General features: G+C 54.6%; 1 protein-coding gene across 3 annotated transcripts in view; it reads right to left on the bottom strand.

The window, feature by feature from the left end:
- Positions 1–56: 56 nt before the first annotated feature.
- KIAA0513 (KIAA0513 ortholog) overlaps positions 57–26,609 on the bottom strand; it is a 57,555-nt gene continuing 31,002 nt past the window's right edge. For 2 of the 3 annotated variants that reach the window (XM_032284594.1, XM_032284593.1), the window contains exons 2-13: positions 22,276–22,759; positions 18,397–18,496; positions 17,233–17,306; positions 13,852–13,922; positions 12,203–12,410; positions 11,357–11,397; positions 11,005–11,083; positions 8,345–8,422; positions 7,159–7,188; positions 3,413–3,493; positions 2,972–3,066; positions 57–1,539 (exon numbers count right to left, since the gene is read on the bottom strand). In XM_032284594.1, the coding sequence (XP_032140485.1) occupies positions 1,490–1,539; positions 2,972–3,066; positions 3,413–3,493; positions 7,159–7,188; positions 8,345–8,422; positions 11,005–11,083; positions 11,357–11,397; positions 12,203–12,410; positions 13,852–13,922; positions 17,233–17,306; positions 18,397–18,496; positions 22,276–22,604 (1,236 nt within the window). In that variant the 5' untranslated portion in view covers positions 22,605–22,759 and the 3' untranslated portion in view covers positions 57–1,489. The remainder of the gene's footprint in view (positions 1,540–2,971; positions 3,067–3,412; positions 3,494–7,158; positions 7,189–8,344; positions 8,423–11,004; positions 11,084–11,356; positions 11,398–12,202; positions 12,411–13,851; positions 13,923–17,232; positions 17,307–18,396; positions 18,497–22,275; positions 22,760–26,609) is intronic. The other variant, XM_032284595.1, reaches the window with a different exon arrangement.

Here is a 26,609-nt window from a genome sequence, read left to right as displayed (position 1 = left end):
GGGCCCAAATGCATCAGATGACACCATGTTTCAGGTAATGCCCCAGACACACGTTCTGTGATGCAACCAGTCTGTGCTCATCTCTGGAACATTCTGGGGAGCATTCCCCAGAGGAAAACTTTCCAAGCAGTGGCCAGGTGACTCTCAGGTGCTTCTGTGGTGCTGACAGACAAGACGGGACTTATGTGACCCAATGTCAGAGGAGGTAGCCAGGAAGGACGGGAGGGGAGGATGGCAGGTGGAGGGAGAGCCCCATGGGCCTATTTCACAGTCAGTGACCGCAGTGGTGACGGGAAAGAGGCAGGGAACCCCAGGCGGGCTGGCAGCGTCCACGCGTGGTGAAACAGGAGGCTCCGGAGCCACCCTGCGGTTGCTGGGAGTCAGGCCCCGGGCCACGGGCTGGCCTGAAGTGTGTGTGGTACAGACCCACAGAAGAGAAGGGCCGTGGTTCCCAGGCAGTAGGTGAAGGGCGTATCTGCAGAGGCTGGAGGAAGGAACTCCAAAGGTCTGGTGGGGAAGGAAAAGCGCCTTCTGGAGCCCCTGGGGGCAGGGACACAACGCTCAGCGCTTGGAGGTGGAGTTGGTGCCACTGGCTTGCCCTGCGCGTTGCCCAGAACTGCCTCTCTCCAGCAGCTGTCACTCCCAACTCAGACTTTCCTGCCTTGTCTGGAATAAAGAGCAGCACTGTTTGCCTTTAGAAAGGGGCATTGTCTAGCAGCTACTAAAGAAACTTCTTTCCTGTACTTCTTGTGTGGGACACACGGCACAACGCTGCTTCATGACCGAAGAGGCTTCTCTGCTTCAGAAGGGAGCTGTCGGCCAGGCGGGCGCATTTCAGATGGTTTGCGTGGTCTGCTGCAGACACCTCGGCACTGCTGTGACTCTGACAGACACAGATCCCAGGCCATCTGCAGGCACACACACGTCCCTCTGGTGGTGCCACGTCTTGCTCTAGCCAGCCAAGAGCATCCTCTACACCACACCTGCCCTCTCCCTAAAACAGGTGTTTCCTCCTCAAGGTCGGAGAGGGCCGACCCTGTTGCAGGAACACGGCCCAGGGCCATCCGCTGTGAGCGGCAGCTCCAGTCCTCTGCCACTGGAGGGCTGCAGCCCCTCCTCAAGGCTATCCTGCCTGTGTCTCTCGCCTGCCCCACCCTCGCCAGCCCTTGGCCTTCAATGGCCCATGGCGTCCTTCCCCTCCTCCCTCTTGGTCTCTTCTCACAAGCCTGGCACTCGGAGTACGGCTGATCACCTCAGCTTTAGCCGTGGGACCCAAGAGACACTTTGGCACATGGATGGGGGGCACAGACACAGGCAGAGGAGAGGAGGGAGGAGCAGCGGATTCTTCTAACTGCTAGTTCTAGGGCAGCGGGAGCGACTCTGGGTGCTGCTGGCTTCATGCAGGTCATCGGGTGGGGTGGCAGCCGGGCACCGGGCCCGGTAGAACAGCACGTGGGCTCAGTCCTCTGCAGAGTGCAACCTCTGGGGCCTACTCAGTGGCCATTTGCTCAATGTGGTCACTAAGCAGCTTGTATTGCTCTGGAAGAGAAAATGATGTGATTTCTCAGATGAAGGATGGTGACAGGGACAGGTATGTTCTGCTCTTGTCACTCGGGCAGGGACGAATCAGGGCCTCCCTGGGAGCAGGGCTGCGACTTCCAAACCACACTGCCATCCACAGGCCACACTGCTTGTGTGCTTCAGGGCAGGGCTGTGCCATGAGGGCACGGTGCACGCACAGCCTCCTGACCTGCACGCCACCTGCGGGGTACAGCAGGTGCCTGGAAGGGGCCCTCAGAACTGGGAATGTACATTTTTAGGAAAATGGTGTCGTGGGGTGCAGCCCCTGCAGCCTGTGAAAGGCACAGCATGATCAGTCTGGCCAGCCTGGGGACCAGGGGAGTGACAGCATCCTCCTTGCCCTTTGCTAGTGAGGTGGGGCTGCTGGCAACATTTTCAGATGGTCCAGTAGCCACTGGCACTGTCACGCCTCCTGTGGCCACTCCACCACAGATCCCTTGAATTACATGGAGAAGGGGATTCCCTAAGGAATACGTGTCAATCTGTATCCACGCCTGAGCGTGAGGCCTTTCCCACGAAGAGGAAGCAGTGTTTGCGGCAGATGAGGCGGCACACAGGGACCGGCCCCGCACAGGAGGGGACCGGCCCCGCACAGGAGGGCACCAGCGCCGCAGCAGCTCCCTGCTGTCATGGAGGCCAGAGATTCCAGAGAAACCTCAAAACTCCCTCCCCACCTCCCCTGCTCCTCGATACTTGCCATGGCAGTGAGGTCCGAGAAAGAAAAGGAAGCCACGCGGCCGCCATTCAGCAGGGAGCAACTCGGGGCTGGAGTTTGGCTCCGTGCAAGCTCTGGGCCCAGGCGCTGTGTCCCCTCTTTCTTTGCCCTGACTGTGAACACCAAGGCTGCAGCCCCAACCCCAGCAATCCCATCTAGCAGAAATGGATTCCAAATGGAATGAGAGGTGTCCTATGCATCTACCTGCACAGACTGGGGAGATAGGAGGGCCGACGGCCCAGAGAGCTCAGCACCACATTCCTGATGGCCACACGACATACCTCCTGGCAGTGCAGAAGCACCAGTGGGCGCAGCCCTGGCTCCAGACCCCAGCCCAGCCTCCACACCCCAGCCCAGCCTCCACACCCCAGCCCTGCCTCCGCACCCCGGCCCAGCCTCCGCACCCGGGCCCTGCCTCCGGACCCCGGCCCTGCCTCCGCACCCCGGCCCAGCCTCCGGACCACGGCCCAGCCTCCGGACCCCGGCCCAGCCTCCGCACCCCGGCCCAGCCTCCGGACCCCGGCCCAGCCTCCGCACCCCGGCCCAGCCTCCGGACCGCGGCCCAGCCTCCACACCCGGGCCCTGCCTCCGCACCCCGGCCCAGCCTCCGCACCCCGGCCCTGTCCCAGGACCCCGGCCCTGCCCGCCTCCCGCCAGCGGCCTACGCAGACGCACCTTCGTCCAGGTTGCCAATCACAGCCTGCTTCTTCAGGAAGTCATTGCACAGCTTCTTGTTCAGGCCGAAGGCCAGCATGTTGTGCGTGAATGTGCTGCAGGAGAAACCCCCAGAGCATCACCCACCGGCCTCCCAGGAAAAGGGCTGGGGAGCTGTGCCCTTGTCTCTGGGACCCTCACCACACCCTGCCTGGAATCGTCGGCAAAAATTGAAAAGCACTGCTGTCTAATTAGGCACCAGCGACTCAGTGCAGCACTGCCGCCACCAGGGGGCGTGTAGGAGGCGGATTAATTATGAGCTGGCTTGGAGGCCAAGTGTGATGCACCGAACACCTCACAGCAGGCTCCCAGCGCACCCCAGGGTGTGACATTGGGAGGGACAGCTCACAGGGCGGGCCCTCCCCCTGGCTCCCCTTCCCCTTTCCCACTTCCAGCCCTTACCCCAGCTGCCCAAAGGTGATGTTCTCGTTGAACCGGAGGCTGTCGTCACGCTCCTCCTGGGTCATGTGGCACCACTTCTCCCTGCAAGCACAGGAGGTGACAGGAACAGGGCTCAGATGGTGCTGTCCTTGCCCCGGCTCCTCACCCTGCTCTGACCCGAGGGTGCTGGCAGCACCATGCATGGCCCCCCAGGGGTAAAAGGGGGGTGTCCTCCACTGGACAGCCATGTGCTGGGCCTTTCCACAAGGCCTGCCAGGATCCTGACACCATGCTTGGGGACCCCAACATTCACCTTACTCTTCACAAGATAAAGAGGTGTGGAAACTAAAGTGTTCTTTACGGCCCTGAAGGCGCACCACATGTCTACCCAGGCATTCTGCAGGCAGCGAGGCTGGCCCCAGGGCTTCACGATGCTTGGAGGGTGGGGTCTGGGCCCATCCCAGGGGGAGAAGCCTCCAGAAAGGGAGGGGACCTGCAGGCCTTGGTGGCCCAGGGTATGTTCTCAGACTCAGGCCTGTGTCTCCTGGGGCCAGCTCTGGTTGGCAGCTTTGACAGAGGCTGAGAGCGCGGAGGGCCACACTGTCCCCTGTCTGCAGAGTGCTGTGCCCTGCTCTGCTGCAGTTTCTCCATGATGGCTTTCTCGAGGCCCTCAACTCCCTCTCTAGTCCACTCCCTAAATGACAGAGCAGACCCCCACTCTTCCTGCCGGCCTGACTGTGGCCCTGAGAATGCCGCGGACCATGGCAAAGGGAGCATCCAGATGTGAGAACAGAGTGCTGAAAACCCAACGACACGGCATCGGCAGAGGTCTCCATGAGCTGCAGGAGCCAGGAGGGGACCCTGACGCGTTCTCCGCACAGGGCCTGGGGTGGGAGGGTGTTCTGAGCGTTCACCAGCCACAGGCTCAGAGGGGAGTGCTGCTAATCCTTCACCTGTCTGGGCAGAACAAGGGGGATCCCCACCTCTTCCCCACCCCTCACTGCCACAGAGCCTTTCTGTGTTGCCAGCTCCTTCCCTGCCCCTTGGCCAGGGGGGGCCCTCCCTCCAGGGCCTGAGGCCTCCCTGACCCTTACACAGCTCCCAGGACACCACGTCCATCTGAGAAGCTACCTGCAGGAGCAGCTGCAAACGTGGAGACATTAATTTGAGCCCATTTCCCCCTAAGAAGAAAACTGGATGGATGAGTGACTAAAATAAGGCTGAGAGGAAGATCAAGGAAAGGGAAGAAGGATGGTATGAGGGTGAGAGGCTGGGGTCATGGAGAAGCCAGAGGAAGAGAAACAAAACAAAGGAACATGAACTCCTGGCTCCTCTCCACCCGTCCGGCCCACGAGAGGTCACTGGCGCTGCTGCAGCTTAGCAGGGGTCACCGGACGTCAGGGCATGATGGGGGTGACTGGGAAAGGCCACTCCCGGCCTCCTGATGCCGATGGCAGGATGCCCTTGAAGCCAGCAGAATCTACTTTCAGGTACTCCGCGAAGTCTATCGCATTTCCTTCCTACCGTATTTCCCCCGAAGAGCCACACTGAGGACTGTGCAGACACATAGACCCCTCACCACTCTCAGGCCTGCTGTGCATTTGGGCAGGTCGGGCCCTGCGCAACCCCAGACCAGACGGGAACGGCGCCCTTGGAGTTGTGGAGCACAGCAGCCCTGACCCCTCCTCTTCCTGAGCCAGGTGAGGAGATGATTCTTGCCATGGTGAGGATAAAAACTGGGACATTTAACCTGATGTCTGAAGAAAGTGACTAATGCCTGTCATCCCAGCACTTTGGGAGGTCAAGGTGGGCAGATCACCTGAGGTCAGGAATTCAAGAGCAGCCTGGCCAACATGGCAAAACCCTGTCTCTACTAAAAATACAAGAATTAGGCCAGGTGCAGTGGCTCACACCTGCAATCCCAGCACTTTGGGAGGCCGAGGCAGATGGATCACCTGAGGTCGGCAGTTCGAGACCAGCCTGACCAACATAGTGAAACCCCATCTCTACTAAAAATACAAAATTAGCCGGGTGTGGTGGCACATGCCTGTAGTCCCAGGTACTTGGAAGGCTGAGGCAGGAGAATCGCTTGAACCCAGGAGGCAGAGGTTTCGGTGAGCCGAGATCGCGCCATTGCACTCCAGCCTGGGCAACAAGAGCAAAACTCCATGTCAAAGGAAAAAAAAAATTAGCCAGTGGTGGTGGCAGGTGCCTGTAATCCCAGGACTCAGGAGGCTGAGGCAGGAGAATTACTTGAACCTGGGAGGTGGAGGCTGTGGTCAGCTGCGATGGCACCACTGCACTCCAGCCTGGGCAACAGACTGAGACTCCATCTCAAGTTCGATTTCCAGTACTGGTCAAGCTCTTGACACTGCACAGCGAGCTCAACATATGTCTACGCTGCCATGGTGGGAATCTGGACAGGACTGACTGCCTGCTGACGGGGAAAGTTTCTGAAATGGAGAAATGTCTGCCTCTGTGGACAGAAGATGATAACGGCACCTTGCTGTCAGCAGACGTTACCGAAAAAGAGATGTCACGTTGGAGGCCTGAGGTTGCTGGGAACCTGGAGGCAACCTCGCCCCCTGCACCCTGCCACCTGCTTCAATCTCAAAGCAATACTCCGCCTTCGTCTGAGGAAGGCCCAGGGGCCCTCAGAGACGAGGAGCTCGTGCAAAGCTATGTGTGGTCAAAGCTGATCTGCCCTGGTGAGAAGGCCCAGGAGGCCACGGTCCCCTCAGCTGCGCTCAGGACAGGCCACACCTCCCCCACAGCACTGGCCAGCTCTCAGAGGATGCTGGGATGCTCCCAGCCCTCCTTGGGCCAGGGCTTTGGGGCTGACTGGCTCGGGAACCACAGTCACCCAGAGAGTCTGTGAAAACCCAGAGGCTTTGTTCATGAAAGGAGGTGTTTGTTAGGCTTAAGCGCTCCCTTGAAAGCTATACTAAGTCTGCACAAGAAACTCGACAGTAAACACTACAGACGTGTCACTGACTAGAGGAGGCAGCTTCATGAATCCTCCACTGAAAGAGACATCGTATCTGGGACTTGGTTTGAAGAGGCAGATCGGCAGCTCTAAAAACACATCACAAAGGATTCTAGCCGACTGAAAGGTGAACAGGGAGAGTCAGACCCCTCTGTGGGCTGGCAGGAGACAGCCCGTTCTAGGATTTCCTCGGGGACGCCCTCGCACCCACATCCCCAAGTGGCTGGAAAACTGGGAGTGCTGTCTTTCTTCCGTGCCTCCCTCAACCTAGCGGTCCCAACACACCCGACAGAGGGTGGTGTCGAAAATAGGCTCTGCATCCCACCCGCAGCTTCCCAGGTGAACCGGGACCCACTTCTCCAGCCTGCACAGTGAGGCCGAGGGCAAGGCTGCCAGGTCTGCTCAGAAGGGGCCAGAGTGGCTGGTGGAGACCACAGCTGGCTCATAACCGGAGCCGGCTTTCCCCAACATCACCGCCTCCGCCCCTCTGAGCTCACGCTGTCGCCAGGGTGTCTCCAGGTGTCACATTTGTTTTCTGACTATTTTGGAGTGCTGTGGCCTCAGGAGGCTCCCACCTGCCCAGTTGTGGGACGTGTCGCCAGCCTGCCCTAGCGCCGGCCTCACCTCCCCAGGGCCGCCCTCCCCGCTGGCCGCCAGGCTGCACCTGCGTCTGGACTGTGCCCGCTGCAGCAGCTCAGCACGGTGCACGGCCCCCACGCTGCAGTGGCCTTCGCAGGAGCCCGCACTGTAAAATGGAACAAAGTCACGTGGACACACACACCTCTTCTCCTCCTCCTCTCCAGCATCCCCTCTGGAGCGGCAGCAGAAACAGGTAAACAAAGGAACATGTCAAAGTCATGCAAGATATGTGGATGGTCAAAAGAGAACAAGCAGAGAAGGAGGGTTATTACAGGCAGAAACGGAGCGGGACAGAGAGAGACAGGATATTCGAAATAAATTCACTTCCTAGAAGTCTGAGAACTAAAGAAGCAATGCCCACCCGTCTAGAGGCATCTAAGCATTTCCCTCGTTCTGGTGTCCTGGCAGAGCGTGGTCTCTGTCGAGGGTCCTCAGGCAGTCTCAGTGTCTTTCCCTCTCCACGAGCCCCTCTGCCTCCCCAGGAAATGCAGCCACGGCAGAATGCTCTGGGCCCCCCACCCCCAGTACGGTTTAAGCTGCCCCCAGAGGGAGGAATTTCTCGTGAGACACTCCAAGTGCTGGTAGACTGGAAACTTCACCCAAACAGCAGCCATCTGCCCACCCTCCCAACAAGGGTTGAGAGTAGGGGGTCTCCCTGGGGTTACAGAGGGAGGGATGTGCTTTATTAACAAGGACACCTGGGCCCTGAGAGGTTCAGAGACTTTAGTCCCATGACTGGAAGGGGCTCCCGCAGGGGCTGCCATCCCTCGCTGTCACATCACTGCACGCGGTGGATGGCACCTTTCCTTGCTATGGCCAGAGAGAGAACGCAGCATCGCCCCCAGGGAGTGGGTGCCAGCCCTCCCCCGCCACCGCCAAGTGTGAGGTGGCCTCAACGAAGCCGGGAAGGTCTTGTCAGGCTGCAGACCACGAGGTGAGCATTCCCCAGGTGCCAGCTCTCAAGGGCACAGTCTCGGGTGCTGGCCAGCCCTTCCTCCCAGGACTCTGCTCCAAGGGTTGGTCTCCAGGATGCTGATTTTGTACAGCAAACAGCAGGAAAGGTCTAACTCAGTGGGAGGTTGCATTTTTAGGAGGGTCAGGCCAAGTCATGCCAGAGCCCCAGGACAGAAAGCGCTCATGCAAGCTGAGCACCCCCCATGAAGCTGTGAGCCTTCAGGCGGCTTGCAGGGCACCAGAGCCACAGGGGTGAAGGAAAAACAGACAGGTCCACTCAGCTGCTCTTCTGCTCTTCTCTTCCGAAACCGGGAAATAAAGCCACTCCCTGGTCCTTTTTCCTGAGGCCAAATGGGGCCACACTTTGCTCCTACCTGGTGGTGGGAGATCGCTTTGTCCTCTCACAATGGACAGCGTCAAAAAAGGCTGCGTTCCAGAACCTCAGCGTGTGCCTGCAAGACAGAGCCCCGCGTCAGCCCTCTCCAAGGGGGGGGAAGGGCCCGGCTGCGGGCCCTGAGGGATAAGCAAGGGCTGTGTCTCAACCTGTCTGAGCTTCTGAAGTCTCAGAGGTAGGGCTGAGAAGGAAACACCGAGCATGTGACCTGATCTAAATAAAGCTGTTTCCCTGGGGCTCCTGGCTGTGGCTGTGCAGCTCTCTCGGGAGAGATGGCACAATGGGAGGGAAAGCCATTGTAACCCGGGCTGCGGGAGGGAGCCGGCGGCCAGAGCCAGAGCCACCATCTGTGGGACACAGAAGTGGGACGTTTTCTTCTGCCTTTCCTGTTGGGTCTCCCAAGAGGAAGCAGACGGCTGGGAAGATGTGCTTTTCTACAGTGGGACCTAGTAACATAAATGGGAACCCGGCAGGGACACGCCATGTGCCAAGCAAACTAATGTTCAGAGGGACACTTGAGCACGTGAGGAAAAACATTCTTTTTTTTTGTTTTTTTTTGAGTCCGAGTTTTGCTCTTGTTGTCCAGGCTGGAGTGCAGTGGCGCAAATCTTGGCTCACTGCAATCACCGTTTTGTCTGTTCAACCGATTCTCCTGCCTCAGCCTCTGAGTAGCTAGGATTACAGGCACCTGCCACCACGCCTGGCTAATTTTGTATTTTAGTAGAGACGGAGTTTTGCCATGTTGGCCAGGCTGGTCTTGAACTCCTGATCTCAAGTGATCTGCCTGCCTTGGCCTTCCAAAGTGCTGGGATTACAGGCAGGAGCCACAGCACCCAGCAGAAAAATTCTTAAAGCACATCAGGGGTTGGCAAACTATGGCGTGTAAGCTGAAGCGGGCCGGCGGCCTGTTTCTGTAAATAAAGTTTTGTTGTTACAAGCCACGCTCATTCATTTATGCAACATCTCTGGTGGTGTTCAAGCTGCAACAGCACAGTGGCATAGCTGCAGCAGAGGCCATCCGGCTCACGAATTCTAACATCATTATTATCTGGCCTTTCACAAGAAAGTTTGCCAAGTGACAATGAAAAGACAGCAACGAAGTCAAGGACAGAGGAGCTGAGCTTAAACTCCAGGTGGCGGGACACAGCGGGCCAGCTTCTCCCCTCTCTGCTTCCACAGGAAGCAGGTCCAGCCTCCTCCACAGCCTTCCTGACAGCTCCAGCCCTGCCCTCTGCCCTCTGGGTTCCTGCAGCACTCCCTGCCCAAGGTCCTCACGTAGCCCTTGCTAGGTTACAAGCAAAATGCAGCACAGCCGACTGTGATCCTCAGGGCAGGGAGGGGGTGTCTGACACTGATTCTAGGTGCCGGCAAAGCTTCCTAAAATACAGTGAGGAGAGGCTTCAGAGAGACTAAAGCAGTGACGATCATCTGCAGGGCTGGGCCATATGCCAGGGTGGGCAAGATTTCCCCTGCAACACTGGTCTCACACTTCAGCCACCCTTCATTCGTTTATATGTATGTAATAGCTTAATTAGGATATAATTCATACGCCATGAAATTCACCCTCTAGGCTGGGCGTGGGGGCTCATGCCTGTAATCCCAGCACTTTGGGAAGCCGAGGCAGGTGGATCACGAGGTTGAGATTGAGACGTCTGGTCAACATGGTGAAATCCCGTCTCTACTAAAAAATACAAAAAATTAGCCGGGCGTGATGGCGCACGCCTATAGTCCTAGCTGCTTGGGAGGCTGAGGCAGGAGAATCGCTTGAACCTGGGAGGCGGAGGCTGCAGTGAGCCGAGATCACTCCACTGTACTCCAGCCTGGTGAGAGTGGGATTCCGTCTCAGAAAAAAAAAAAAAAAATTCACCCTCTAAATTATACAATTGAGTGATTTTTAGTGTATTCACAGAGTCGTGCGGCCAGCACCATTTCTGTAACATTCTCTTATCCCATAAAGAAAGCCCATCCCCATCAGCGGCCACTTCCGGCTCCCACTTCCTGCCCTCTGCCCCAGCAGTCAGTCATCTGCTCCGTCTCTAGGAATGCGGCTGCTGTGGACACTTCACAGGAATGGTGCAATGCGTGGGCTTCCGTGTCTGGCTTCTTCCACTGAGCTTCACGACGCTTCCCAGGTCTATCCACGCTGCAGCGTGGAGCAGCACACCATTCCTTTTCAGGGCTGGGTAATATTCCATGCAATGCATGGGCCACATTCTGTTTACCCATTCATCAGCGGACAGCCATGAAGACTGTTTCTACTTTGGGGTCATAATAAACAACACTGCTGCAGACATCTGTGGACACGGTTTTTGTGAGGACACGCATTTTTGTTTCTCCTGGGCAACTCCTAGGGGTTGAGCTGCCGGGTCACAGAGGAACTCTGTGTTTCACCTTTAAAGGAAGTGCCAGGCCGTCTTCCACAGCAGCCACTCCATTTACATTCCCACCAGCCGTACAGGAGACCTCCAGTTCCTCCACATCCTTACCAACACCCGTGAGTGTTCATCTTTTTATCCTGCCACTCTGGGGGTGTGAGAATTCTGCCATTCTGGTGGGGACGAAGGCGGCTAGAAGTGATCCCGGGGAGTGACTGCTGGCCCCGGCAGTAAGGGTGGCGGGAAGCAGCGGGCTCGGCCTTACCAGATGGGCTGCTGCTTCAGGTGCGTGTACAAGTAGATCTTCTCCCCCTTCTTTTCGTCCTCGGGGCTGTACACGGTCCCTGCGGGAGGAGACAGGCTGAAAGTGGCTCTGGCTGCGCACCTGCTGTCGGCAGTCCCCAGGCGACAGCTCCCAGCAGCCAGTTTCTACGGAGGTCACAGAGACATGGGTGGAAATTCTAACACGGCTTTTCTGCTGGCCACAGCCCGTAATGATGCTATTTCCACCCAGCAATGAGGGCTTCTTCTGAGAGAGCGCCCGGAGGCCGTGCGCCTGCTTGTATGCTGGCCAAGGGGTGTGGGCCAGGCATCTCCTGCTGCCTGGGCAGACTCACCAGCCCTGGGTGGCTTCTCCTGGGGTTTGTTCTCGTCTTCCCTGAGGGAGAGAAGGCACCACGATGACAAAGCAACTCCCACCACACTTTCTCAAATCAAAGACGCTCTTCTGGACCCCTCAGGCGGGACTGGGTACATTTAACACGAATTGCTCTCAAAAGCTTTTTATGAAATCCAGGCTCTATTGGTCAACTGCCAGCGTTTCAACATTGAGGAAATGTGGCATTGAGGTTTCCTTATGTCATTTTCTTTGAATCCAAAGCTGAATGGGGCAGAGGAGGCGGCCAAGGCCAAGGCACCTGGCTGCGGCCCGGCCGTGGGTGGGAACAGGGGACCCCGGGGGCTCCCTCTGGCTGCCGCAGCCCTCCTCCCTGTGGAAGTTGTAGCTTCTATGTGCCTACTTCTGATGTGCCCGTCCCCAAAGGGGTGACTGGAGTGCCTGCCAGAGCCCTGTTCTCCTGGGGACAGTGTTTTTCTCCTGCGACTCAAGATCGTGTTCCACAAGCACACACTCTTGGTCCAGCCAGGGGATGGAGGCAACAGACAGGACAGAGGGGACGGAGGGGACAGAGGGGAGGGGCTGCAGTTCCCTCTGCCATCTGACAATCCCTTCGGTTCCTCATCAGTTTCAGGGAGTGTGGCCCCCAGGAACATCTCTGCATGTGGGTGGGAGGCTTGGCTTTACAGAGCACAGAACGCGGTGGGGGCGGTGGCTGCTGGGCAGCACTGTGCTCCTGGCAGTCTCTGGACCTCTCCCGCACCCTCCCTGCCGCCCCTGCCTGAGCGTCGCGCCACCCTCTCCCCGAGTCCCAGGCAGGTGAGAGGGACCCCAAAGCCACACGTACTCATTCTTCCTGACCAGGGGCCCCTTCAGCTTGGTCTCCAGTCCCCCGAAGAAGCCCTTGACGTTCTCGGTCCTGGCCGAGGTGTTCTTCAGCAGGCGCTCGGCGATGTCCTTCTTCTCGGCCAGCCAGCTGTTTGCAGACTTCAGGTAGGAGTCGATGCTGCCCATGGGCTTCTCCCGGGACTCTGGGGGCTGCAGCTGTGGTTTTCCTTGGATGAGAGAGGGAACAGTACGTGACCAGTGAGGCCAGGGTCTGTGCCTGCTAACTGTAGAGGTCCAGACGGAGGCCTGCAGGGGTCCTGGGTAGTAGGGACACAAGAGCCTCCGTCCTCAGCCCAGGACAGGGGTGGGGCAAGCTTAGCCGGCCCAGGATGAGGAAGTGGGGGCCCTGCTCCCCATGAGCGCCCCCAGTATCTGCTGTGCACAGAGAAGCCACCGGGAGCAGGGAGGGGGCAAGATGCAGGCAGAAGCCAGGCCCAGGTGGCAGGGTCCACAGGAAGGCAAGGGCAGAGGCCCGACCACGCCAGCGCCAGAGAGGCAGGAGCCAGCTGGGCACCAGCCCCTGGAATGGGAGTATGGAGACAGCAGGAGGAGCCCTGGAGGAGGAGCCTGGGCAGCACCCAAATTCCCTTAGCCAGAGGATGGACATGAGGCCCTGACAGCCCCACAGGATGAGACATCCCCACAGCTCCCAGGGCCCACTACAGGTCAAAGGCCCTCTGCAGACCCCGGCAGGGCATCCTCACAAGCTCAAGCCGCTGTGCGTAGCCCTGTCTCAGGAAGCAGCATCTACTCGTTATGTGTCTATCTGTTCTTTGAAAAGGAAGAGCCACAGGTTGCACCAGGGGCTCCAGCCCCATCCGAAGCAGCCAACAAGGGGCCTGGCAGGAAGGGCCTGCCTGCTGGGACACGGCCATACAGTCAAACCAACCGAACTGAGGGGTGCAGAGAGGACGGCTGTGTGAGGGGAGAGGTCACATACACCCCAAGAGCGAGCACGCGGGTCCCAAGAGAGGATAGCAAGGGGGGCTGGGACCCAGCACCTCCCTGCCCAGCTTCAGTCAGGTGGAGGCTTTCAACGACCTTCCACTTAGGGTGGCCTGAATAAGTCCTGTTGCTGCAGCCCAGAGAGAGTCACGCAGGAAGCCCCTGAGCTCCAATGCACCAGAAAGTTCCAACGCAATGAGACGGAAGAGATGCCACAGCCTCAGCATCAACAACAGTCCGTACTCCTCATGAGCCATCTCCAGCCCATCCCAGGAACTCTCTGAGCTTCAGATCCTAGACGGCTCCTCCCCACCGCCCTCCAACAAACGAGTGTGCCCTGTTTTGCTGAAACGTAAAACTGGGCTCTTCGCATCCAGCAGTCCCTGTCTCCGCCGCGTGATGTCCTGCCCCACGTTTCTTTCCTCATCGCCTCACAGCTCAGGAGTTTCCTGCGTACCCCGGGCTGTCAGCCTCCCACCTCACACGATTCGGACGTGCTTTCTCCTCCCCTTTTAGAAGTCTCACTCCTCCCTAACATCAGCTTCCTCTGTTCTCTGGAGGCCCCTTAGCCTTTGCTCTTAATCATGAAGAAAGCTTCCTCTGACAGCACAATGGCAGCTGGCGAGCCTCAGGGTGACCCCGCGTCAGCCCACCGTGTCTTACCGATGTGGTAGTAGGTGAAGCACATGGTCATGAGGTTCTTGGCAGGCCCAAAGTCATCCATCTGATGGCACCTGAAACGAGAGGCAGGGCCCACGGCTGAAGCCCCCTCCACCTGCTTCTCCCTGCGAGTCGGCCGGACGCCGCAAGACACTTAACGCACGCGTCCCAATTATACCTTCTCCACTGGAGAAGCAACAGAACGATCCCCGGTTCCATGGGGAGAGCTGCCCGCAGCACACGGCCCAGGGCTGACTGTGAACAGGGAGGAGTCTGCGGTTTGCCTGCCCGGCTACTTTCACTGGAAGGGTGAAAGCCAAGGCCCGGGAAGCTCAGCTCAACACCCAGGAGCAGAGCCAGGAGGAGAAGCTGGGGCTCGAGTCTCAGTGCAAACCTGTGGCCCAGGCCACCTGGCGCTCCAGTCCTCGCTGTCTCGGGAGGTAGCAGTAAGTTGGATGACCTTCACCACATCCCTGGCTCAGGCTCCTGCCCATAGCAACCGGGGGAGGGTGAGGCAGCGGGTAGAGCCTCTCACTCAGCAGGTCTCGGTCTTGGGTGGGCCCGTTCCTTTGGATTTCAGGCTTCTTTACGTTATCTCTGTTTTTTTTTTTTTTTTTTTTTTGTTTTTTTTTTTTTTTTTTTTTTTTTTTTTTTTTTTGAGACGAAGTCTTGCTCTGTTGCCAGGCTGGAGTGCAGTGGGGATCTCAGCTCACTGCAACTTCCAACTCCCTGGTTCAAGTGATTCTCCTGCCTTGGCCTCCTGAGTAGCTGGGATTACAGGCATGTGCCACCACACCTGGCTAATATTGTATTTTCAGTAGAGACGGGGTTTCTACATGTTGGTCAGGCTGGTCTGGAACTCCCGACCTCAGGTGACCCACCTATCTCGGCCTCCCAAAGTGATGAGATTACAGGCGTGAGCCACTGCACCTGGCTGCTTCTTACCCTTTCTATCCTGATCCGTTTTATACTTTTTTTTCCCTGTTTAGGTTTTAACCTTGGACAATTATTACAAGTCAAAAGAAATTATCTAGACAGTGGTATTAAGGGCCGTTTTATCTTTTTACATAAAAAACTAATCAACTAAACTAGTAATAAAACTATAAAAGACTAAAAGTAAAAACTAAAAAAAAACCATATTGTCTAAATATTAAAAGCATTTCCGTTTCACTTTGTTCTGAAACTATATACACATATATATGCTCAGGGGCCAAGTGATGGGAAGAAGTTTTGTGTTTTGGCAGGGTTAGGACTTTCACCCCTTCCCTCCCCAATTTTACGTATGTAAGACAAAAAACTCAAAGAAAAATGGAGAATTACTTTTAGCCTAGTGCAAATTAAGAAAAAAAAAAGAAAAAGAAAAGAAAAGAAAATGGAGATTTAGAATTATGCACATTAGGGGTTCATGAAAATGCCTATGATGCAAACGTTTGGAAACTGAGGTATCTTAACTGCATGAATGTTTCATAAAATGTAATCTGCAGGGTCTGTTTTAAACCAGTGCCCTCCTGGCCGAAGGTGAGGGCTCACTCAGCCTCTTTCAGTCAAGGTTTCTTAGCCTCTCCCCTGGCCAGCTCTGAAGCCCAGACACCAGAGGGGAAACGGATTTCAGACTTGGGAGTATCCTGAGAAAGAGCAAGAAAAATAGGGGTCTTCCTTTTGTTGGTCTTCTTCTTCCAGTATATGCCCAAGTTTAAAGGACAAGAGAGAAAGGGGAGAGACATGAAGATGCAGGAGAACCGGCACTCCAGAGGGCAGGCTGGGTGTGGGGCACACCTGCAATCCTAGCAATTCACAAGGCTGAGGAAGGAGGAGCCCGTGAGCCCAAGAGTTTGAGAGCAGCCTGGGAAACACATGAGACCTCATCTCTACTAAAAAATATATATATACATATGTGCATGTGTGTATACATATATGTGTGTGTACGTGTATATGTGTGTGTGTGTGTGTGTGTGTATATGGAATATGGCCAGACGTGATGGCTCACTCCTGTAACCTCAGCACTTTGGGAAGCTGAAGCAGGCGAATCACCTGAGGTCAGGAGTTCGGGACAAGCCTGGCCAACATAGTGAAACCCCATCTCTACTAAAAATACAAAAATTAGCCGGGTGTGGTGGCATGTGCCTGTAGTCCCAGCTACTTGGGAGACTGCGGCAGGAAAATTGCTTGAACCCGGGAGGCGCAGGTTGCAGTGAGCTGATACACCACTGCACTCTAGCCTGGGAGATAGTGAGATCCTGTTTCAAAAAAAAAATAAAAGAAAAAAAAATTAAAAATTAGCCAGGTGTGGTGGAATGCACCTGTAGTCCTAGCTATTTGGGAGGCTGAGATGGGCGGATCCCTTGAACCCAGGAGATGGAGGCTGCAGTGAGCTGTGATTGCGCCACTGCACTCCAGCCTGGGTGACAGAGCAAGATCCTGTGTCAAAAAAAAAAAAAAAAAAGAGACTCGAGAGAGCAGCTCCCTTTTGGTTGGGAGACGGGGAAGTAACGGAGGGAGATTTTTCAGGCTTGGAAGGACAAAAACACAGTGATGAGGGGAGCTGGTGATGGCAGGAGCCAGGACCAGGAGAGGGCGCGGGGTCCAGGGCAGGGGCTGCCTGGAGGCCTTCTGCAGACAACAGGGATAGTGGGGTGCAGATCCACCCAGATCAGGGCTCCCAGCCCCAGAATCTGCCTCTTGAGGCTCCAGGTTGGTCAGGCCACTGCCCAGCCTCCCCAAGGCCGAGAGGTATCCCCTCCATTTCATACTTTGGAGGCATGAAGCTGGTATGGTGACCCCAGTGAGTCATGCTTCTGAGAAGGGGTCTGTGCATCATGGAGTCTGGGTCCCTAATCTCACAGGTAAGCGGGGTCAGAGATAGGATTGGCCCCAAATCTCCAGCTAGTGGCCATGCCCTTTCCACCACTCATCACTGCCTGCCATGTGCTTCTGTGATCAAAGGCCTCAGCAGTGCCTCATCAGCACACGCAGGGCAGGCCACAGTCATCCCAACGTAGCGTTAAGTGTTTATTTGCTCGTGGGGTGGGCGGTTACTGAGTTTGAAGTACTTCACAACAGGAACTCAAGAAAGTGCCAGATCTCCAGAGGGTAAGGCCCCAGTACATCATCGCGACGTGGGCCTGAGGACCCGCACGGAGGATGCTCCTCACAGCCAGATGCAGTCCTCCCATTCTACTGCCGGCTCAGGACCGCCAGCCCCGCTCCCATGAGATGCTGGTTACGACTGTGCCTTTTGGCTGATGCTGGGTGTAGCAGAGCAATTGCATCCTGATGACTACAGTGGCTATGACTCACGGCTGGGTTATGACATGGCTGGGCGGGGAGGGAGGGAGGGAAAAGGAGCTTGCCAGGACAAAGGCTCTGAGCAATGGCATTACTTACTCGAACAGCACCACTGCAAAAGACTGCACCAGGCGGTAGAAGGTTGCCTCGGAGACACACTTGGAGTTGCAGCGCTGTCCAGAAAGAGGCCAGACACATCAGTGAGGTTCGAGGTGACACAGGCCTCACTCAGCGACGCTGCAGGCTTTCCACTCTGAGCGTTTCTAAATGCAACTGGGATGGGGGCCCAGGATGGCCGCTGCCTCTGCACTATAGAACCCGGCCCTCCTGCCAGACTCGGGCAGAGTGCAGCCACCTGCACCCAACCAGCCCTGGGCAGGGCACACCCAAGTGTTCCCCTCGGTGTCCTTCTCAGATTTTTCAAAGTAGGACCTTCATATACATCCACACACGGAAAGGTACGAGGGACAAAACTCCACAAAGACAACGCTGGCTATTTCCAGACTGTGGTTTTGTGGGTGACTAACTTCTCTTTGCTTATCTGTATTTTCCATTTTCTAATTTTTCCGTGATAAGTAAATAATTTCTGATAAAATTCTTAAAAACTAAGAACTTAGGTCACTCAGGAAAAAAGAAGAACCTACTGGATATTTACAAAATTTAATTCTTTCCTAAACTTCATTAATATACTGTTCTTCACATGGCTGTCATGGTCTTGAATTTTTTCATATTTCTTTTTAACAAAAACCCAGTATTGTGGGTTAATAAAAATATGCATGCACATAACTCACATGCTTGCCTTTAAAAAATGAGCTTTTCTGGAATTTCATGAAGTTGGAAGCCCAGTTGCTTACTCTTTCCCTTAAAGTTTTATGTCCAAATGAGCTATTTCCTGTTTCTCCCTATTCTTTTTTAATTTTCAGAGATGGGGGAAGGAGAGGGTGACTCACTATACTGCCCCAGGCTGGTCTCGAACTCCCGGGCTCAAGCGAGCCTCCGGCCTCGGCCTCCCAAATTACTGGAATTACAGGCATCAGCCACCATGCCCAAACTGTTTCTGACTATTCTAAATACTCCTTTTGAGAACATTTTTGGGTAAGTTTAACTTTTTTTTCTGTTGGGTCATTTCCCTTGACCCTTTTCTCCAGAGCGTCATTATAGGATAAGGTGAAATTTGTTACACATCAAGGTTCTTCGCAATTTGTTCTGTTAAGATTCTTCCTGAAGAGTAAATGCCCATCCTCCGCATCACCTCTCCCTTACCTGGGCACTCACGTATCGAGCAAACCACTCCCGGCCTTTTCCATCTTCACTGCTACAGTACTCTCCAAACTTGGCTTTCTCCTCCTGGTCCAAGTCCTCTCTTAAAAAAAAAAGAAGAACAGAGGAGGGGAAAAAAAATAAAACCCTTTTCAATCCCCTGGAGCCACAGTGGAAGAGCAAGGAGAAAGAACTAACAAAGTACTGCTCTCCAGCCACACAATGGCACCTGACTCCTGACTCAGCCTCGGGGCAGTGCCATGAGGAAATGGTATTATTGTTATTTCAAAGGTGAGGAGCTGGCTTGGAGAATGATATGCCAGGCTGAGAGTGGAGAACCAGAGTTCCATCCAGGCTTCCCGGTTCCAAAGCCCATGTCCTTGCCCCTGCACTTCCTGACCGCTGCCTAGGGAGGTCTGAGCCTGGATAAGGGCATGAACCCTAACAGGTCTTGGTTCTCCAGCTTTCTGACTTCCCACTAGTTTTTGATGATGAAGTCAGCATGGAACTGGCCCCTGAATCTAAGACTCCCTGAATTTTCTCTGTCTCAGCATACTGATGCCAAGGTCTGATGCCATGAAGAAAACCATCTCCCACTGATCAGCAGGGTGCTCACTCATCCTTCTGCATTTCCAGAGCAAGGCTGTTCACGGCTGGGACCATCCCCTGCTGTGTGTGTGAGGGATGGAGACTGGGGACCTCTGCCCCAGTGTCACCACCACTAGGATAAATAACATACCCACTGATCTCAGGCCACTTCTCCTCAATCTTGGTAAGGGGCCAATACTCTTCCCCAAATTTAAAGACTCAAACATGAAGCAGAAGCCTGAAGATCGCTTGGCTTATGCAATCTTCATTCATTCAGGGTTTTGTAGGAAACATCTTGGTTCTCATCTACTCCAAACACCAACATCATATAAATGGGTATCTGCAGGCTTTTGCAGTAATTTCTGGAATGCCTGTGAAGATGCATCTGACTCAGGTGTCCGCATTCCGTATTGCTGACAGGCTACTGCAAATACAGACTGCCTTTCCTGGCAAATGAGCAAACTTCTGGGCATTCTCCCTTTTCATTACCTAGAGTGTGCTCAGAGAAAGCGCCCTCATCTCAGTGCTGGTCAAACTAAACAAGTAGGAAGCAACATCTGCTCTCTAAAATGCATTCAAATCAAACATCAATGCATTCTTATTTTGTTGATTTTTTTTTTTTTTTTTTGAGACAGAGTCTTGCTCTGTCTTGCCTAGGCTAGAATACAGTGGCAGAATCTCTGCTCAATGCAACTTCTCCCTCCCAGGATCAAGCGATTCTCCTGCTTCAGCCTCCCAAGTAGTTGGGATTACAGGCGCCCACTACCACGACTGGCTAGTTTTTGTGTTTTTAGTAGCCATGTGCTTTCATCATGTTGGCCAGGCTGGTCTCAAACTCCTGACCTTAGGTGATCTGCCCGCCTCTCAAAGTGCTTGGATTACAAGTGTGAACCATCGTGCCCAGCCCATAAATGCATTTTTAGATAGTCAGGTATTTGGATTGTCATACAATGGTTCCCTTTTCTAACCACATAGAAAACTGAGGCTGGTCTCCACCAAATGGAAAGCATGCAGGAAAAGGGAGGAGTCAACCCTCGCCAGTATCCATATGAGGGACTTCAACCACAGTGGGAAACAATGGACTATGCATAGTCAAAAACCATAATTCCCCCCCTCGTTGTTTTTTTTTGAGACAAGGTCTCCGTTTGCCACCCACGCTGAAGTGCAGTGATATGATCACGGCTCACTGTAGCCTGTGCCTTCCTGTCTCAACTGATCCTCCCACCTCTGCCTCCTGAGTAGCTGGGACTATGGGTACATGCCACCATGCCCAGCTAATTTTTATGTTTTTTAGCGTTTTTTTTTTTTTTGGTAGAGAAGGGGTTTCACTATTTTCCCAGGCTGGTCTCAAACTCCCGGGTTCAAGTGGTCTGCCCGCCTCAGCCTCCCAAAGTGTTGGGAATATAGATATAAGCCACTGCGCCTGGCCACAAATTCTAATTGCTTTAATTAGACTGGAGAACCTTCCCTTGGCCAGTGCCTCTCAGACACTGATGTGTGTATGAACCGTCTAATGACCTTGTGAAAGGCACATTCTCACTCGGTGGGGCCTGGCAGGACCCAAGACTCTGCATTTCCAACAAGCTCCCGGGAGATGCCAATACCGCTGGCCCACACCGAGCAGAGCAGCAAGTCCATTTGTATCTAGTGTGCTGCTGTGAATGCTGGGAGACCCACAGGCACATGGGAAACACATGGCTCCGGGGTCGGTATGCGTCCTCCCTCCCACCGCTGAGATGTGAAGAGGCAGTGCAGCGGGGAGGAAAGGTCAAGTCTATTCACAGCTTCCTGCTTCTCGGTGGACGCCGCAGCCTCAGACTGTCCCTTCCTGCTGCTCCAGTTGTCAGTACTATTTTACCCTCAAGAACCACAAAAGAAAGGCCATCCAGAGGTGCAGGGAAGGGCCCTAGGCAAACAGCGGCTTCAGAATCAGCTGCTGGCCAGTGTGGTGGCTCACCCCTGCCATCCTAGCACTGTGGGGGGTTGGGGCAGGAGGACTGCTTGAGGCCATGAGTTTGAGACTGTGATGAGCTATGACTGCACCACTGCACTCAAGCCTGAGTGACAGAGTGAGACGCTGTCTCAAAAAAAAAAAAAAAAAAAAAATTAGCTGGGCATGGTGGCATGTACCTCTAGTCCCGGTTCCTCGGGAAGCTGTGATGGGAAGGCTGCTTGACCCCAGGAGGCGGAGGCTGCAGTGAGCCATGATTGTGTCACTGCACTCCAGCCTGGGTGACAGAGCAAGACCCTGTCTCTAAAAAAAAGAATCTGCTGATTATGAGCACATGAGTATGGGCAAGCACAGCTTTATTATCTTATGTTACCCCTATATTTAATTTCAGTGAATAACTACAACCTTTTAGCCAACTATAGCTCTGACACGGAGTGGCTAACCTACAAATGCTCAGGTGCAGAGCGAGTGCCCCTTGTGTTTACCCATGAAGAGCTGAGACGCGTGTGGCGGAGTGATCAGAGCAATGAGTAAGAAGGAAGAAGTGCTGACTGCCACAGAGACAACCCCTTCCAAAGCCTCACTTAAGAATGCATGGAACAAATTCGGGAACAACATGCATTAGAAAATAACAGAACTGCCCCAGGTGTGGTGGCTCACACCTGTAATCCTAACACTTTAGGAGGCCGAGGCTGGCGGATCATATGAGGCCAGGAGTTTGAGACCAGCCTGGCCAACAGGGTGAAACCCTATCTCTACTAAAAATACAAAGATTAGCTGGGTATGGTGGCAGATGGCTGTAATCCCAGCTACTTGGGAGGCTGAGACACGAGAATCGCTTTAACCTGGGAGGTAGAGCTTATACTAAGCTGAGATTGCACCACTGCACTCCAGCCTGGGTGACAGAGCCAGACTCTGACTCAAAAAAAAAAAGAAAGAAAAGAAAAAAATAAGACAAACAGAAAACAATGGAGCTCATAGGGATGACGGGAACCTGTGAGCTGGGCACTGTGGAGCGCGTCCCTCCAGGGGTTCCCTGCACGGCTGCCCTTCCAAATCACCTGGGAGCCGCACATACTTTGATGCTGGGCCTCACTCTAGAGAACTGAAGTAATTGGTCTGGAGTGAAGTCCAGACTCAGGTATTCTTTAAACGTTCCCCACGTGGCTCTGCGTGCAGCCTGGGTGGAGTGAGGCCCCTGCAGTGGTCATCCCTGGCTGATGAGGAAATGGAAGCTCTCGTCCTAGATGGCACCCTTCGGAGAGGCAGAGCCAAGGGCAGGAGGCGGGTCCCCTTGGGCCCTGTGGCCATGCCAGGCTGTCTTGTCCACATAGGCCCCTTACCCTCCAGAGAAGATCTTCTCCACGTAGCCACGCATGAAGTCCCTGAGTGCCAGGGTCTCTTCATCCTGGGTAGATTCGGTGCTCTGGTTGGAGGAGAAGGACTCGTTGGAGGAGGAGCGGCGGTCCTGGTCCCAGGACGGATGTGAGGGCGACTCGCCCATGTCATTTTCACTGTCCGCAGACTCAGTGGTCTCGCTCTCCGACGCGCCGTCCCCCAGGGAGCCGTCCTTGTCCTGCAACGCAGGGGGCGGTGTCTCCAGGGAAGAAGAAGTGGGTGCCTCAGGCCCAAAGTCGATTAGGGAGCCCACGGGGACCTCCGGGGCCTCCATGGATGCAGGAGCTGCTGGGGAGGATGCCTGGAGGGGAGCCCAGCAGACTGGTGTCCCAGCCGCGTTAGCAGGAGTCTACCCAGCTCACAAGCCGCCAGTAACTGCGGGCCACCAAGAATGAGTCCTTCGCAGCAGCTCACCTGGGCCTACGGCATCTGGAATGGAAACACAGACACGGACGTTAGTGCCGATCCTCGATCACACACTCCCCTAAAGAGAGGAATCTGTGCTCTTCCAAAATCTGGAGTGCCAGCATCTTCCTGCTGTCCACTTTACTGTTCAACACCTGCTACGTGGTAGGCCCTTAATAAATACTTGTTAAATAAATGAACAAAAAAACATGGACAGTCAGGATTTCTCCCAGCTCTGCAAACAGACTGTCAAGGCACTGCGTCTGCTGGCCTCCGCTCTGCTCCAGCCCCACGACTGAGCCCATCACCAGGACAGAAAAGGCCCATCCTGGGCTGGAAACGGAGGATCACCGGGGACGATCCACCTGCCTGCTCGCTGTCACTGAAATAGGTGGCTGTGGAAGAACCTACCTGCTGAGCAACAGACACCTCACCTCCTGGGATCCGACCTCCTCCTTCCTGGGCTCTGTTCTCATACAGACCATTCCCAAACTGTCAGAGATATATCCCCTCTCAGAATCCTTCTCAAAATCTCTGATAGTTGCTAAGCATGACATTTGTCATCTGGGCCTGTCCCCTCTCCCAGCACTGCAGCCATCCTGGATGATGACATACCCCGTGGCTTCTCAGGCTGGGCAGCCCTCTCCTTCTCCATTCCCCTCCTCTTTTGTCTGCCATTCCCACATGGAGTTCTATTCACCCCTCCAGGCTCTGCCAAGGCCACATCTTCTGAGAAGCTCTACTCTGCTCCTATTCAAAATGAATGACTGATTCCTCTGCAGACTCCAGCAGTTTATTCAGCCTCGTTTATCATTCTGCTTGCTTTACTGACAGACACCAGTATCTCTATTTACCCGTAAAGCACATGCCCCTCCAGGGACATGAAGCCCTGGCACTGCTGTGGCCATGCTCTGTCCGGTGAGGACTCCTGACACGTAAGTGTGTGTTGCATGCCTGCTGAACAAAGCAACAGACCCGATTGTGACCATGCTCACAGGTTGGAGGAGGTGGCTACGTCAGTCACAGGGTGGCAGAGCTGGGATGCAAATCTTCGATTCTAACCCAGGTCTCCTGGCTGCTGGTTCAGGAGGTACGAGGAAACCTTCCTTGCCAGTACAGAGGCAGACAGCTAAGGCAGAAGGGGACGCCCTCTTGACAGCCCCTCAGAGAAGAGCACACCTCTAACATCAGCCCTGTCTCTATTAGACCCCAAGTATCTAGGACAACGCTTGCCAGTGAGGTAGCTGTGAAACTGCTGAACTGAACGCATCTTCAGAGGACAATTCAATAGCAGAATGGCCTGTTCTGCCTCTTAAGAGCTTAATGCTCACCGATCAATTACGGATTCCTCCAAATTCCCCAGCCTGGGGTATTTTTAAATACCCAGAGTCAGAAGGAGAAAAGGCTGGCTGCAGGTCACCAGAGTGGTGAAGGGCATGTTCAGGGGTGCCCCGCACAGCAAGCCTTGGTCCGGAAGAGAAGCACGACCTCAGCTCAGAAGACCTTTCCAGCTCAGGACAGCAACAAGTGCCCCGATGGGCCCAGAAGGCAGTGGCCACAGCTCAGGGGGCTGGTTGGGGTCTCCCCATGCCATCTGCATCCCTGGCCATGGTCCCTAACTCTCTGGTGGGTCTCCTGGCTGAGGCATCAAGGTTGGATCAGAGACCCAAGGCCCTTCCACAAGCACATTGTCACTAGCCAAAGAACAGAAAGCCGCACCCACGGTAACATGCCTGGCATGAAAAACGAAAAACCACACACTAGGAAAACGTTTACAGTAAATGTGAGAGGACAATGGAGTCAGTGGTATCTGTATTACAAATTCACACAACTCTAAGAAATCTACACTCTAACAGCTATGCAAACCACTCAAGTAGGCCAGGCAGGCAAGAGGAAATACAACTACAGGCCAGGCGCGGTGGCTGTCACTGTCATCCCAGCACCTTGGGAGGCTGAGGCCGGTGGATCACCTGAGGTCAGGAGATCAAGACCAGCTTGGGGACATGGTGAAATCCCATCTCTACTAAAAATACAAAAATTAGCCAGGCTAATTAGACCCCCTGAGAGCGCTGAGGGCTGGCTCAGGGAGGTCGGGGAGGCAGACCTCTAAGCTGAGACAGAAAGACGGAGAACCAGCATTGAAAAGACCTGAAGGTGACCCGGGCAGAGGGAACATGACGTACACAGGCCCTAAGGTAACCGCTTTAGAAAGTTCAAGAACCGAGGAGTCCGGGGAGCCACTGCTCATGGGAGAAGAGGCCACAGTGGTCTGTACTCTGGAASGGGTTTCCTCACCTCCTGCTGCAAGCCAATCTGCCCCACTTCCCCCACCGCTTCCTCTCACCCCACAGCCTCCAGCGGTAGAAGGAACTCACGAGATTGCCTGGTGTGGCTGCTCCGCCACGTCCCCATGGAGCTGTGCTCACACTGATTTCCCCAGCATCCCGGAAAAACCAGAGCTGTGGCTTCTCTAGCAGGTTGGCCTTGGGCAATCAGACAAGGGCTCCCTGGGGAAAGAATCTGGAACTTTCTGTAAGTCTGCCCCTTGCCATCAACCTCAAGACACTGCTTTTAGTGTCCCCAAGAACCCCAAATGTGCTTCTCCTCTCACCCAGAGTCTGCCAAACCTCAGGCAACACACAACATACACAGCATCACACACAGATGCACCTGGACTGTCGCCCCTGCTAAAGCTGCGGTAAGGCAAGGTGGGGAGAGGCCAGGCAGAGTCGGGGCGAGGAACCCGAACACAGGCCAGCTGGAGAACCAGTGCTCCTGACCCCATGTCATTCTCACGTTTTACAGCACCGTCTCAGATGCTTGAGGAGGCATTTCTAGGTGTGGAACTGCGGGCCAAAGGGGGTGCACATTATTAAGGCTTGTGATCGGTATTGCCAAATTACCTTGCCAACATTCTCTCTGTGGCAATATATACTTGGTGAGCTTTTACCTGAGACTTTTATTATTATTATTATTATTATTTATTTTTTTTTTTTGAGAGGGAGTCTCGCTCTGTCACCTAGGCTGGAGTGCAGTGGTGTGATCTTGGCTCACTGCAACCTCCGCCTCCCAGGTTCAACTGATTCTCCCACCTCAACCTCCCAAGCAGCTGGGAGTACAGGCTCCTGCCACCATGCCCGGCTAATTTTTGTATTTTTAGTAGAGATAGGGGTTTCACCACATTGGCCAGGTTGCTCTCAAACTCTTGACCTCAGGTGACCTACCTGCCTCAGCCTTCCAAAATGCTAAGATTACAGGCACGAGCCACCGCACCCAGCTTTTTTCTTTCTTTTCTTTTCTTTTTTTTTGAGATAGGTTCATACTCTGTTGCCCAGGCTGGAGTACAGTGGTGCAATTTCAGCTCACTACAGCCTTGACCTCCCAGGCTCAAGTGATCCTCCTGTCTCAGCCTCCTGAGTAGCTGGGACTATAGGCATGCCCTACCATGCCTGGCCAACTTATTATTATGCATTTATTTTTGTAAAGATGAGGTCTCACCGTGTTGCCCAGGTTTATCTCAAACTCCGGGGCCCAAGCAATCCTTCCAACTTGGCCTTCCAAAGTGCTGGGATTACAGGCATGAGCCACCTGCCTGGCCTAAACCTTCGTTTCAACTGTAAGATGGAAACATCACTTAACTCCAGCCTTGGAGCTGGGTCTCTGTGTTTTGCTCCAGCTGTCCACACAGGGTGTTGTGCAGGAAGGGCAGGTGCACTGTGGAGGGTGGCACTGGAACCCGAGACACCACTCGTATCTCTGAGGGAGGCCTGAACTTCCCTCCTCCCCACCCCTCTGATTAAGGTACCTGGTTTGCTGACTCCCTGGTGGCCCAAACAAGGAAAAACTTGCCGCTTTGTCCTTGAGTCTCAGCTCC

This window comes from Sapajus apella, unplaced genomic scaffold (genome assembly GCF_009761245.1).
Source record: "Sapajus apella isolate SASKATOON/1434 unplaced genomic scaffold, GSC_monkey_1.0 scaffold15, whole genome shotgun sequence".
In the NCBI taxonomy this organism is placed as follows: Eukaryota; Metazoa; Chordata; class Mammalia; order Primates; family Cebidae; genus Sapajus; species Sapajus apella.
The sequence above is the reverse complement of the archived record's forward strand: the minus strand, read 5'-3'. Positions and strand labels throughout refer to the sequence as shown.